The sequence below is a fragment of the Vigna angularis genome, chromosome 1, assembly GCF_016808095.1.
Source record: "Vigna angularis cultivar LongXiaoDou No.4 chromosome 1, ASM1680809v1, whole genome shotgun sequence".
Lineage (NCBI taxonomy): Eukaryota > Viridiplantae > Streptophyta > Magnoliopsida > Fabales > Fabaceae > Vigna > Vigna angularis.
In genome coordinates this window covers 61,828,551-61,843,600 of record NC_068970.1, presented here as the reverse complement: position 1 = coordinate 61,843,600, position 15,050 = coordinate 61,828,551, and the positions used below count along the sequence as shown (strand labels likewise).

The following is a 15,050-nucleotide window of genomic DNA, read 5'->3' as shown; positions in this document are numbered from 1 at the left end:
ATGATGTTTATAATAAATAATTTAAATCTTGCAGTTATATTTTGTTATGTTATTTCTCAACACTTTCAAGCTGTGAATAAAATAAAATAAAAAGTAAATGTAATCAAATTTTAAGTATGAAAATATATCATGTACAAAATAGAAATCTAAACAGATTTCCTTTCATTGGAATAATTTGTTTTAATCATGGTCGATTACGTGGTACCGGTGAAACGGAAATGAAAAGAAATGATGTAATGTTTTTATAGTGTAAAGATAATGAATGAAAATGCATGTTGAGGTTTGAATAGGAATATAGTTTAATTTACATTGATCTTTCCGGTCATGATTTGCATACTTTAAGATACTAAATTGGGTTGTGTTAATACCTGGTATAAGAAATGCTTAAAATAATATATTAAGGTATTAGATTTTTTTAGATATTTATCTTTTTCTCATTAGTGACATTGTGACTGTATTATAATTTAGAGGTTTAATGTCTCTATAGGTCCTTATTTTGGTCCGGAATCTCAATTAAGTCCCCTTTCTTTTTATCGTCTCAATTGGATCCTCATTTTTGTAAAATTATAGCAATTAAAGGCCTACCGTTAAATTGGACAAACAGCCGTTTAATTGTTCGTTACGTGACATGGATAATGTTTTCAGTAATCATAGGTGGAATTAAAAAAGAGTTTGTATTAAAAAGTATGAGGTTAAATGAGCTTTAGGGAAAGGGCACAAGGGGAAAACTCATTATGATTCCCACTTCAATCATTCATTGTTGTTCCCCTTCTCCTTCTCATACACCAGAACAGAACACCAAAACAGAACACGAGAACATAAATGATACGGAATCTGAACCTCAAACCACTCCTTCAGCTCCACCAACCGCTCCAAGACGGCGTTGAAAACCTCTGCCGCAAAGTCACAATCCGGGTCGAAACGGGAATCGTCAGAGTTGGAGGAGGAGACGAATTTACAGAGGACCAGGGCGACGCCCTCGGCGGAGAGAGTCTGGAGGAAGGTTCCCAGGAGGAGAGGGAGTCCTTGACGCCAGTGAGTCGGAAGCCGAGGGGAATGGTTGAGGTGGTTATGTCTTTGCTGAGGCATTTGGCGATGTAGTCTTCGGAGTGACCGAGGTGCCAGGTTCGGGAGCCGATTTTGACGTCCATGACGGAGGGTTTAGTGTAGGGGGCGATGAGGTCCTGGAGGAGAAGGTGGGTGTGGGGGCCAGAGATATTATCCACCATTCAAAACCATTTTCCAATTTCCAATTTTCCACCGCTTCTCAAATCCCAATCAAGAAAAACACTAAATCACACAAAAATGGAGATATTATCACAAATGTGGTCTATGTTAGGGTTACTCACCGTGCTCCAAAACGTTATCCCATCCCAACTTCTCTCATTGCTCCATTCCTTATACGAATCTCTGCAAGATCTACTTTCTCCATATTCCTATTTCGAGATTCCAGAGTTCAACGGCTATTGAGGCGTCGACCTCAACGACCTCTACCGCCACGTGCACCTCTACCTCAATGCCGCAAACCACGCCCCCGACGCCGCGTGCCGCCGACTAACGCTTTCTCGCTCGCCTTCCTCAAACCGCATCTCCTTCGCCGTCGCCCCAAACCACACCGTCCACGACGCCTTCCGCGGCCAACGCGTCACATGGACGCACCACGTTGAGACCGCGCAGGACTCACTTGAGGAGAAGCGCAGCTTCACACTCCGCCTCCCGAAGCGCCACCGCCACTCTGGTTGTGTGTGAGAAGGAGAGGGGAAGACCAATTACTGAAGTGGGAATCATAATGAGTTTCCCACTATGCCCTTTTCCTAAAGCTGATTTAACCTCATATTTTTTAATACAAAACTCTTTTTTAATTCCACGTGTGATTAGTGAAAACACTGTCCATGCCACGTAATGCACAATTAAACGGCCGTTTGTTCAATTTGATGGTAAGCCTTTAATTGCTACAATCTTACAAAAATAAGGACCCAATTGAGACGGCAAAAAGAAAGGAAACTTAATTGAGATTATGGGCTAAAATAAGGATCTACAGAGACATTAAACCTAATCTAGAATATATTGTATGGGTAATCTCTTAAATTAGTTTTTTATTTTATACGTTACAAATTTAAATAACATTTCGATAATTACAAGTCATGGATTCCAAATTTTGAAGAATATTCAAAATTTCAAAATGAACCAAATATTTTAGACAGAATAAAAATAAATAAATATTTTTTAGGAACATTTTTTGTATAAAGGATGGTATCTTAATATTTGTTTAGAATTTCCAATTATTAAACATAACTCAATATTACAATTTAAAGTGTTTATTTTAAATGAAAAGTAATATACAGAACATTAGTTTTGTATTTTTATTTACTTCAGACTGTGTTTTTATATTCTAAATTGTAAATTTAGTTTGATTATGTGACTAGTTAAAATAATAATATATGTGTGTGTCTGTGTGTATTATTTTGTTTTTCTTATATGATTAGCAACATGACAACCAAAGTTCAAATCTGAATGAGAAATAAGGTTTGCACTTATTTAAAAGAAGATTAAGGTGTAACTTTTTTTAGCCCAAATTTGAAACTTCATTTTGACTTGTAAAGGATTTTTTTGGTCAAGTTTGCCTCCTTTATCAATCAAGTTTAATTAAAAACTTGAGTTTGATTTGTTAAAAGAGTATCGATTCTATGTTTTGACCAGTTCACTCATTCATACTTTAATTATTCATTTATTAAATTTCTTATATTATTTTTAACTCTATCATTATATATAGGGTTAAATATGTTTTTCGTCCCTTAAGTATCACACGATTTTGGTTTTAGTTCCTACTCAAAACTTTGATGGTTTTTAGTCCTTATAATTTTGAAACTCTTACTATTAGTCCTTAAAATTGGACGGCGTTAACTTTTAGTAGATGTGGCAAACGACGAGACCACGTTTTATGCCAGCTGCCCTCTTCACTCTCTGCCTCTTCACTCTCTGCCACGTTGGTTTTCTTTTTATTCATGAGATTAAGTGATTGACACGTGTTGTTGATTAAAATCAGATTAACAATTAGGGTTCTTAATTGGACAAAGTTTTTTTTTTCAATTGGAGAAAAGTAGTTTTACTCGGAGCATTGTACTCCAAGAATTGCGAACATTCAGCGAAGGATTTCCGACTCCATGTCCGTGAACGCGGCGAAGGCCTCGATGGACAGGTTGACGCCGCCGTGCTCCCCAAACTCGTGACGCGTGAGGGCCAATGCGGCGGCCGGGCCCATGTCGCGTTCTTCCTCTTGGCACCGTTGTCCGAAACTACATCGTTGGTGCCGCAATGCTTCCTATTGGCCACCATGTTTTCAGCCATGATAATCGGAAATGAACGGGAGAGAGATAGAGATAAATTAGATTAGGGAAAAGATAGATAGCAGAGAGGACAAGACTTCCCCTCTATATTTGTTTCTTTCCTGATATCCCTCCTTCACCTTCCTTCGCATTTGCTGAACCTGGACGTGATATTTGTTTGGGAGCGAAGGGGCCAAAGATTTCAAATCAGAACCAGATGGGAGTATTCCTGCGAAATGGTCATTCTTGCCATTGAATATAATAAAGGTAGCAAGTGTGGATCCAACCACTTGAGTGCATCCTGCAAATATCAAAAAGTACAATGCATAAAAAGAAAACTAACGTGGTAGAAAGTGAAGAGGGCAGCTGGCATAAAACGTGGTCTCGTCGTTTGCCACATCTACTAAAAGTTAACGCCGTCCAATTTTAAGGACTAATAGTAAGAGTTTCAAAACTATGAGAACTAAAAACTATCAAAATTTCGAATAGGAACTAACAAAAATCGTGTGATACTTTAAGTAACGAAAAACATATTTAACCTATATATATATATATATATATATATATATATATATATATATATATATATAAAAGCTCATTTAAATTATTAAATTAAATTAAAAATTTAAGTTTATATTCTTACCTTGAAAAATAATATAATGTCGAACCTCGACACATTTATATAGCATTCTATAGTATGAGATTTCTTTTTTTATATTTATATTTTTAAAAAAATTTACCTTTTAAATATTTGTAATAAAATTAAAATAATTATTTTATTAATTTAATCATTAATTTAAATTTAATTATTTTTTTCAATTTGACCATTATCTAAACTAATTATTTTTTAATCATAAAACTACATATAAAATAAATAAATAAATAATTATGTTTAATCACATAATTATAATAATAATAATTATTTTATTATCTTTTATTATCATAAAAAAAAGTTAATATAAATGAGCTTATGTATTTTCAGTAGTGATAAATAAACAAAATAGTCAATATTGCATTTATATTACATCATAAAGTCTTTTTCATAAATGAAAATATAACTTATATGATAAAATTTATTTATTTATTGTAAAGTTTAATTATGACATGTTTTTTATATTAACCTTTTAATTATTTTAATTGTACAAAAAGATAAATATATCTAATTTAAATAATTTATTGAAAAGGCTAGTTTTATATAAATTCCAAATAAGAATAGAGACGCCTTGTAACACTTTAAAATATCTAATCAAAATGGGAATATATACTTATATTTTTATATGGGTTATTCAATAAAATATTTTACATAATTATAAGGTCATTCCAAAAGAAAAAAAAAAGTACACACCCTTATTCTCATTTATACCTATTACCTTAACTTGTAATATCATTTTCTTAAATATAAGAACGAGTATAATAAAAGACACCTTACAAAAATACAAGATGCATCTATAGTAAAGAATATATATGAACACGTTACAAATTTAAACAAATTAGTTCACAAGAAATAAAATTAAATTCATTTAATGCGTTTAAAAGTATTGTCGGTCTAAAAATTATATTATATTATCTTATATAATTATAATATTTTGTATATTTATATAAACATTTGAATGATAAAGAAAATTACATTATTCACATTTATATAAATACACAATACCTATAATTAATATATATATATATATATATATATATATATATATATATATATATATATATATATATTCAATTGTTTTTTATCTCTTAACCTAAAAAGTCTGTGAACATAAAATATATTAAAAAATTTAATTATATTCCTTGGAAGATAGCATGAGTAATAATAATCAATCGAAAAAAAAGGAAGTTTCTTTAATTTTGTCTAAATATCGATATTCTTGGAAGTGAAATTTTTGTTTAATCTTATTCCTCTTTAATATGTTTCATTTGAAACAATATAATATATATGGTGTGTCACCGACGCAAATATTTTACTTAAGTATGTAATATAGACTGTCGTTCAAAAAGAAAAAACTTATAAAATGTAGTGACACTTTTTAATCTATTGATAACGTATAGGTTATTCATTGTAAAAATTATATGCTATATTTTGAGTATTTGATTATAGACTATATTTTTACAACGAAATGCACTTTATGTACTTCCTAAAAATAGTTTATTTCATCAATAATAAACAAAGTATTATAGGTTTAAGTTTGAAATTAGTTGAAGAGATAAAAATTATTTTTACAAAATAATCGATTATTTCAAGTGATAATCGATTATTGACAAATTATTTTAAAATTTTTCAGATAATCAATTAACTTAAGTGATAATTTATTGTTTACGAGTTATTTCAAGAGTTATTTTTTTAGGATAATCAAATAACCTTGTTATTTCTATTTTCTTATTTTAATTAGGATAATCAATTATTTTAAATGATAATCGATTATTTTAATAAATTTCTGAAACAATACTTTTTTTTTATCTTATTATTCTAACCATTGTATTATTACAAATGAAGTATTATAAAAGTTTTTTTCTTAAACAATCCATTGAACATCAGTTTCTTCTTGTCTTTAAAAAAATTATCATCATGATTCTTTTGACTTAAATTCAATATGTTGCTAATAAATATCACTTGATGATAGTTCCTAATTTGACAAACAATTTGTAATAGATCTTGAAAAATTTAGTTTAAATTTTAAAGATATATTATATGTAATAGCATGCAATTTTAACAAGGTAAGAAAAAGAAGGATTTACTCAGTTTTTTTTTATATATTGGTTTATCCTATAACTTAAAACTGTGTATAATTTTCAATCAATTGATTCAGTTTTACTATAAAGATTAATGTTGCAATTTAAAACACTAGTATTCGTTCATATCATTGTCATTTCTAACTAACATGTCAAGTATTATTTTGAAAGATAGTCACTTTTACTTAACTCGTTCAGTATTCTTTTTTAACATAGATAAAATTTGAAGTGTTTTTTTAGAATGTATCCACTCTCAACTAAGACAAACTATTGTCTAAAAAATGATATAAACGATCTTAACATTACCACTAGAAAGAGTAATTAAACACAATAATATTAATTGAAACATCCTTAATTGAATGTCAAATACTTAATTAAAATAAGAAATGGTGACGACAATATTGAGTGTCTATTGCTCTGAATAATATAATGAAAAATAATTTTTTTACCTTTATAAATAAACTACTATATTAACTAAAGACATACACACGAAATCTTTCTCGCTTAAGTCTCCTTTTATTTTAGCATGGAATATATATATATATATATATATATATATATATATTAATGTTCTTAATTTGAACAGCTTTATACATGTTTTAGAAAACAAAATAATGGTTTAATAAAGAAAAAAACAAATGAGGTTCGAAAATTGAAAATTAAATTAAAATATTTAAAAAAACTGAGTCAGTATCCTCCCTCCAAACCTACTATGTTATTAGTCTTTCTGACTTGTCTCACATGGCATGACTCACCTGCAATCAACCAAACTCAGAAACCAAAACAAAACCCACTCTTCTCTTCTCTTTTCTCCCCCTTCCATGGAACCCTTCAACTTCCTCAAATACTGGAAAGGCGCTGCCAATGCCACCCCAAACGACCCTTTCTTCGACTTGGAGTTGGCCTTGACCGACGAAGACGATTCCCAAGACGACACTAACGGAACTCAAAACGACGACGACGACGACGCCCAAGACCAAGATCATAACAACCAATCAGAACCAGACTCCGACTCCGACTCAGACTCAGAGAAAGAGTTCAACTTCACGCTTTCTCCTTCCGCTTCCTCCGACCACCCTACCATTTCCCTCTCTCCCTCTCACCATCTCGTCTTCGACGGAAACATTCTTCTCAACTCTCAACCCAACTCCAAGCCTCACTTCACTGCCTCCTTCTTCAAATCCGCCACCAAGCTCCGCGTCTTCATGTTGGGCCTCAAGAAGCCCAAGCCCAACGCCCACAACAAACAGCCCAACACCCACCCCAAGAAAAAGCTTTTCACCGTCAACTTCAAGGTGGAAGAGGTTCCCATCGTCTCCTTCTTCACCAGAGATAACAGCTCCAGAGCCAAACCCTCCAACACTCAAAACGCAGACCAAACGGAACCGTCACACGCACAGATTGAAGACAAGCGCTCAATGCCAAAGTATTTGAAAATGGTCAAGCCTCTCTACGTCAGGGTTTCTAAAAGGTACGCCGAAAAGCTTAGGTTTTCCGACCAGGTCGAAGGCACTTCGCCGGAGTCTGCGCCCCCGTGCTCTACCGTGCAGGAGAAATCCCCGACGGAGGCTGAGGGTTCTCAGACGGAGGGAGCCGCCCCCGCCAACGTGAAGGGGCAGAAACAGGGGAATGTTCCTCTGCCTGCTGGCCTACGCAAGCATCTAGGCAAAGGTCGTGCGACAACACCGCCGCCGCCGCCGCAGTTTGAGTCTTCGAAACGGCGTGATGATTCGCTGTTGCAGCAGCATGATTGGATTCAGGGTGCTATTTTGCATTGTAAGAGGTCCTTCAACGCTGCTTCTGGTAAACTACTATTTTGTTTTCTTTTCCCCCTTTGTGGGACCATTTTTATTTTTTTTATCATTATTGAAAACTGGTAAAAATGCACTCTATTTTTTGCAGTATAAGGATAGATAGAAAAAAGAGGTAAAGAGTAAAAGATTGTCTTAAGTGAGAAAATAAAAGATGCGTGCTAGTATCAAACAAGTCATTATTATCACACCAATATTTAGATGTAATCGATTTTATTGTTTTAATATGATCTATAATGAAAATGAAAGTTTTATTGGTGACCCTTTTAAAAAGTGTGAACATTCTTAAACTAAAATTTAGATTTTGATCAGATAACTACAAGGAACTTAGAAAAAGTTTGCTGTTTGGAGAGTTTTATTTCAATTTATTTATGGACTTTGTGGATGATTTATATATATGCAGAATGCGAGAGTTCTGAGGTGCCACGATCTGCGAGCGATCCATTGGGCGATGTATCTCCTGAGTTATCTGAAAAATCTACGACTGAGAAGTGCCTTTGAGACATATTATAATGAGTAGCAGTTGTTTTGGCTAGACTGGTCCGGTTTTCGTAGTAATTTATGCATGTGTAGTTATGTATTTTGTATATTGTAAAGGTGTTGTTTCTGAGAGAGTGAAAGAGGAATGAGATGTTTTGATAAATTGATGTTTTGAATGAAGAGTGTAATAGAAGTAGGTCTGATGAAAAATTAGGTTTGGGTGGTGGAAATAATGGTTGTGTTGAAGGTACGATGTTGTCGTCGTCAGAACCTGGGTGGGTGCTTGTGGATTAAAGAAAGAGAAGGAACATAAATGTGGTTGAATTAATAAAGATGATAATGTTAAGGGGAGAGGAGGGAAAATGCCATCAGAGAAGTGGGAAAGACGCAACTATTGCTATTAAAAGGGGTTATCAATCCAATTTAGAATTGGTTAGTCATAATTTAATCTGGTTTGTTTATTAATTCCTGTTCGATTTATAATGAGTTGATGAATTGGGTTAAATAAATTGGTTTACTTAATTAAAAAATTATAACTTTTTTTTCAATTTAACATTTTTTAATATATAATTAGTTTATCAAGTGATAGATAATGTTAGGATTTTAATTTTTTTCTCATTGGACGTACTATTTACTTTTTTAATATATTGGGAAAGAGTAAACAAGGAGTAAAGAGTATTTAAATTATTTTAAATATTAATTTTTAATTAATGTGAGATTATTTGACACGATACATAGTCGAGATCTATCAACAATAACTATTTTCAATAAAATATATAAGAGGTTAATAATTCATCTTAAAATCTTGTTATTAATTTTACATAGAGTGATATTATGTTACCATGAACCATTAAAAAGTGATATGCCTTTTTTTTTCATCTTCCAAAGTACCCTTTTATTGTTTTTTTTTAGAATTACCAAATTCTTTCTAGTCTTGAAAGATTCTAAAAACTCTCCATTTAGTCCAATAAAATGTTTTTTAATGTCTCTTTTGTTATCCAACCCCTAGCTTCAAACTTGTTTTATTATTATCAAATATATTAACATTTGTCTTTTAAGCCAGTCGACATATTTTCTATCTTATCGAACTAAACAATATTTTTCTTATCTCCAAATTAATATTGAACATATTGATCCAATCAACATTTTTCTTATCCTTATATCAATATTGAGCTTATCAATCTAATTGACATATTTCCTATCTCCTGATTAGTATTGAATTTATCGTACCAATCTACATTAAACTTACTATCACACAATCCCTTAGCCTTAACTTGAAAGAGTGTAAGAATTTAAATAAATCTTTTTAAACATTAACCCAATCGACATTAAGTTTACCACCATAATAATCAAAATGAGGAGTTTAATGAGACATAAGCAGTGAAAGTGAGATATTGTTTTGGGTTTTGGGAAGGGAAGAAAAGGTGTTGTTGACTGCGACAGAAGTGAGTATTTAATGCGTAACACCAAAAATGAAAGTGAAAGGGACAAGTAAAGAGAAGAAGAAGAAGAAGAAGAAGAAGAAGGATATCTTTCTTTGATTTGAGCGTGCATGCTGTGCCATGCCATGCCATGCCATCGTTTGCTTCTCCAACGTATCGGAATGGGTGAATATCTGTCCCTTCTCCTTTTCCGAATAATCTCTCCTTTCCATTATCTAACTCATCATTCTATTTATTTACTCCTACCAATTATCTTCCTTTACAACTTTATTTTAACAATTTCTCTATAAATAAATCATTCACTTTAATATAACAAACAAATTAAATGCAAAACCTCTTATTCTCACACCCAATAATACTCAAGCTCTTCTGCTTTTCTCCTTCTTCACTCCTGACTCTTCCTTTTAATAGTCCGTTTTCCAATTGATCGGATTATTTATAAAAGGTATTCTAATATTTAAGTATCAATTATCTTACTTACATTTTCTATGTACAGTGTTTTTGATGGATTTTTATATTTTCATATGCCTGATCACAGTCCAATAATAACGAGATAATCATATTTATGAAAGTAATTAAAGAATTATAATTTAAATTTAATTCATGCTTATTCTTAAATTAGAGACTTCGATAACTACTCTCGATCGATATAAACTATAGGTGTTAATTCGATCATGGTCCACGAATCAGCCATAACATATTTTTAAAAAAGTTCAATTTTAGTAAAGGCCAAGAAAAAAAGTCTAAACCTTTATAATTCCTTCTCAAATAGGTTAGTGTGATAGTTAATATAGGTTTAAGCCCACTATAAAATTTTAATTAACTTTAAGAAACGATATTATTTATATAAGTGTATAAAATTATATATTTTATTAGATAATTTAATATGTTACTATTTTATTATATTTAATTTATTATTTTTATATTATACTTATTATTATGTTATTAAATAAAATATGTAATAACATTTTATATTTTTTAAGCTTTTATATATTAAATAAAATATATATACTTTTATACTATGGTCTGTTATAATATTTTCTTACGATTTATTTTAATAATTTATGACAAAAAGAAATCAGTAGAAAAATAAATACATCTAAAATTTCGTATAAATCCTCTTTCTAAAATTATATGATCAATCAATTAAAACACTGTTAAACTTAATTATGTTACATACTCCTATAATATAAATGTTTCTTAGCGTTCTTTTTTACTTTTAAGAAGCATTTTGTTTTTCATTTTTAATTTCGCAAACGTTGAAATTAACTATTTTAGTCACTTATATTAACTGTTATTGTGACTATTATGATCACATAACTACCATTTATGATAAAAATATAATGTTTGAATAGAATTTATAAAAACAAGAAAAGGTTAATACTTAGTAACATGGGTATCAAAAGTGTTCACATAATTCACCTTATAAAATAAAAATTAAAAATTAAAATGTTAAACTATGTAAGTTGATAAATAAATGAATTAAAAATTCAAACATTATTAAACAACACTGTAATATTTAAAATGATCAAATCATTAATTTTAATATAATTAAAAGTGATAATTATAATAAAGAATTGTAAAAAAATAATAAAAACATAATAAAGAGTTGATGTTTGTAAATTACAAAACTTGTTTAACCCATAAATGAAATGAAGTAAATTCAATTTAATTTATATTTAATTTATTTTTAATTCAATTCAACTCATATTTATTATAAACTATGTTAATTTTCGTGTTAAAATCCATTATGACAAGTAATTTAATCTTTCTTTTTTTCGTTCACTCAATAACGAAGTCTATAACAAAGTCTAATGATAATAATTTATTATTATATTCTTTTTCATATTAAAAAGAAAAGTCAAGAGGTTAATCATAGACTTTGTGGATATTTTGGAAGGGTTACTTCCTCCATCATGCTCTCTGAACCTCTTTAATTTTTTTTATTTTCAAAACCGACTTTATTTAAATATTTATTTTTTACTTTTACCTAATTTAATCTAAAAACCTAATTTAATCTCACTCCCTTTCACTTTTCACTGTCAGAGCCCCACGCCTCCACACCATATAAACTTCTCTTTTTCCTCTCTTCCTATTTCCCTTTTTCACTCTCTCAACCCCACACCCCCACACCCTTACATAAACTTTATTTTTTCCTTTCACTCTCTTCTTTCTCTCCTCCTAATACTTCTCTTATTTGTGATGTCCGTTTCCTCCTCCATTTCCAATGCTTCCATTATCACTGAGTTGGCTCCAAAGATGGTTGATTCGTGAAGAAGAGTGTTGTTCGTCGTTGATTTTACCCCAAAAATGTTGGTATCTGTGTGCTGTTGTCTGAAAACCGTAAAAGAAGCCAAACACGAAGGCCTGAACGAATATGGAATATTTGTTCGGCTTTCAACGTATCTTGATTGTCGACGGATGTCAAGATCCGTTGAAGGCCCAACGGATCTCGCATATTCCTTCATGCCTTCGCGTTTGACTTCTTTTATTTTTTTTGTTTTAGTTTATTAATTTTATTTTTTTGTATAAAATTTTTTATGTGTAGTATATAATTCTAGATTTTGAGTTATTTATTAATTTAATTATAATTATTTAATTTGTTTAAAATTTGTTTTGTATAAAAGAAAATCGTTCAAAAGCCAAATGGATCTTGATTTCCGTTGATGGATGTCAAGATCTGTTGAAGGTCAAACATACCTCTCATATCTGTTGATCTACAGGGCAAAATGAGAATGAGAAGATGGATGAAGCAACATGTGGTGGTGGAGGGAGTTACCCTCATATTTTGGTCATGTGAGTTTTTTTGATAAAGACTTTTTCGATTCTGTGGACTTTTTGGTCCAACCAACCCATGTAGATTAGGACCAAATCATATGAGAGAGAGAAAATTAACAGATTTAATATAAACAATATTTCTCATTTGTATGATTTTTTGTGATTGATCTATCCTTAAATATCGATCTTGAGCTGGGATTGAAAACATATAATATAAAATTAAATTTAAAAAGTGACTTAAATAATAGTACTACTTCTTAGTCTTAGGATAAAAGCATGCAAATTTTTTTCTAAGAAAATTCATAACAATAATATAGAAAAAATCAAACTAGTTTCAAAAAATAGTTAGTTATATTTAATTTCCCTACTTTTATTTTTAAAACTAAATATTTTTTTCTTAACTCCTGTTTCTTAAAACTAGATATTAAAAGTAAAATTGAAATTAAATGAAATTTTAAGATAATCTCTTTAAATGAGGTACATTCAGTTAACAATTTGTTTATATTAATTAAATTTTATTTGTAATTAAATCCTAGATCCAAATTTTGATAAAACTTTTAACTCAATTATATAATTGATACCCATAAGCCAAAACATCTTGTCTTTTTTTTCTAGTTATCAAGGCCCTTTTATACTAATTGTCTCATGTCCTCAAAGGTTATTAGATTGATTAACATTAAACTCTTATTAAAAGAATCTTTAACTTAATTAGTTGAATTTTTACAAATGAATTTAATACATCATTCTATTTTATCATTATATTATTATAATATATTTTTTTAATTTCTTCATTATTTTCAACGCTGTCAATTTAGTTTCATATAAAAAGTCTTATAAGCATATCGGTTGAATTCATTAAATTTAATAAATTTAATTAATAATAACAATTTGTCAAAACTTATACCTTTTAATTATTGAAATTATATCCTCGTAATCTCTTTTAATATCCAGAAAACTAATGATAAGTATCCCTGTTAAAGACATTTGATTTTAGAAAACTAATGAACTCAAGAAGTAATTTGAGAAAAAAAAAACTCAGAAAAATAATATTGATAGAGTTCTGGAAAAGTTCTATGGAAAAGACTAGGAAGAGAAGGAGAAACAGATAACATTTACCATAGGATTAACTCAAATCATATATCCATAATCAGTACAATTAAAGTGCGAAAAATTGCGCAGTAGATGGAAACATCTTTGATGCAAAACAACCTACAAACACTAGCTATTTTCCACTGCTATCATCATCCTAACAAATTTCACAAAGAATTAACATCAAAACCAACCTAAATATCAACGTTTCCAAGACAATTGTCACCATTTTTAATTGACCCAGTGGTGATGTTGTATGTGATTGTGCAGTTCATCTCAACCACAACTTTCCTCGAAAAAATGTTTAGTATTTTGACCTTACCATCAATCCTGGTATAGCTGCTGATATTCAAAGCCTGATCCTTTAGGTCAGTATCCAAATTTGGAATCGCCAGAAGCTTCTTTGCAATAATCTCCATGGTGGTGTTGACCCTTATGGTTCTTCTGGGCTTGGCTTTCCCCGGTGGAGATTCACCATTACCTATTTCCTCTCCATTATAGTAAACGTCGGTTCTGGCGTTTCCAAACCTGAAGGTAAAAGCGTTTGGATTCTTCACAGATATATCAGCAAGAATCGTAACGTTGTCAGTAGAACCGTTGGCGAAAGTTCCACTGATAAGGGTAATCCCGTTCGTCCTCACCTGGGGGTCTTTGACATTGTAAACGGTGAAGCCCAAGACCAGTACTATGATCACAAGTAGCACAACAATTGCAGTGGCACAACCGCAGCACTGGATAAACTTTCTTATTCGAATGTTTTTGCTGTGTGTGAATGCGTAGTCTTGATCTTCTTGAAAGTTGAAGTGGGATGATGATATGAATGGAGCCAAAGGCTTGATCTGCTGATCAGGACTCTGCTGAGCCATGCTGATTTGTGATGGTAGTGGGAATTTAACTTAGGATGAGATGGTCTTCTTGAAACTATACATTATGGCTTACTAGCAAATGGGTGGTGGGTACTTAGATCAATTTCCAATATGAAATGTCTTCAAATGGTTGATTCCACGTTGATAGCGATAACTCTGTCTCCTGCACCTGCGATGTAATTGACAAGATAAATTTAGTTATTAAATATAACATTTTTTTTTTGTCTTGAATACTAATAAAATCTTGTTGTTCAGGTATATATATGATCAGATGTTGGTGGTGTTCGATCTCCACATGGGATAAGAGAGAGTGACCCATGAATAAATATTAGTATTTTTGTGCAATTAATTTGAAGTTTTTGGTTGAAAATCTTGTATTGATCAGAAATGGTAAAGAGAAGAAAAAAAAGGTTATTTGTCTTGACCTTAAGGTATTGAGAATTAAGGAATTATTGGTTGATGTTTTCCTGAACGCGTTTCCAGTATTTGCACGGCTTGACCGATGACTAAATGGGAGGTTACTGA

The 15,050-nt window shown here is 30.9% G+C and overlaps 2 protein-coding genes and 1 pseudogene across 3 annotated transcripts; 1 reads left to right on the top strand and 2 right to left on the bottom strand.

Moving 5' to 3' along the window:
* Positions 1-750: 750 nt before the first annotated feature.
* LOC108346426 (inositol polyphosphate multikinase beta-like) lies at positions 751-1,229 on the bottom strand (annotated as a pseudogene).
* Positions 1,230-6,751: 5,522 nt separating this feature from the next.
* Positions 6,752-8,789, top strand: LOC108347076 (probable membrane-associated kinase regulator 2). Of its 2 annotated transcripts, none has more exons than XM_017586194.2 (2): positions 6,752-7,862; positions 8,274-8,789. In XM_017586194.2, the coding sequence occupies exons 1-2, from the start codon at positions 6,806-6,808 to the stop codon at positions 8,369-8,371; spliced, it is 1,155 nt and encodes a 384-aa protein (XP_017441683.1). In that variant the 5' UTR covers positions 6,752-6,805; the 3' UTR covers positions 8,372-8,789. The 2 variants fall into 2 exon arrangements, with proteins under 2 accessions (XP_017441683.1, XP_017441684.1); XM_017586195.2 differs by having other exon boundaries at positions 6,752-7,835; positions 8,274-8,387.
* Positions 8,790-13,675: 4,886 nt separating this feature from the next.
* Positions 13,676-14,812, bottom strand: LOC108347260 (late embryogenesis abundant protein At1g64065). Its single transcript, XM_017586425.2, has one exon. The coding sequence runs from the start codon at positions 14,523-14,525 to the stop codon at positions 13,854-13,856; it is 672 nt and encodes a 223-aa protein (XP_017441914.1). The 5' UTR covers positions 14,526-14,812; the 3' UTR covers positions 13,676-13,853.
* Positions 14,813-15,050: the final 238 nt, after the last annotated feature.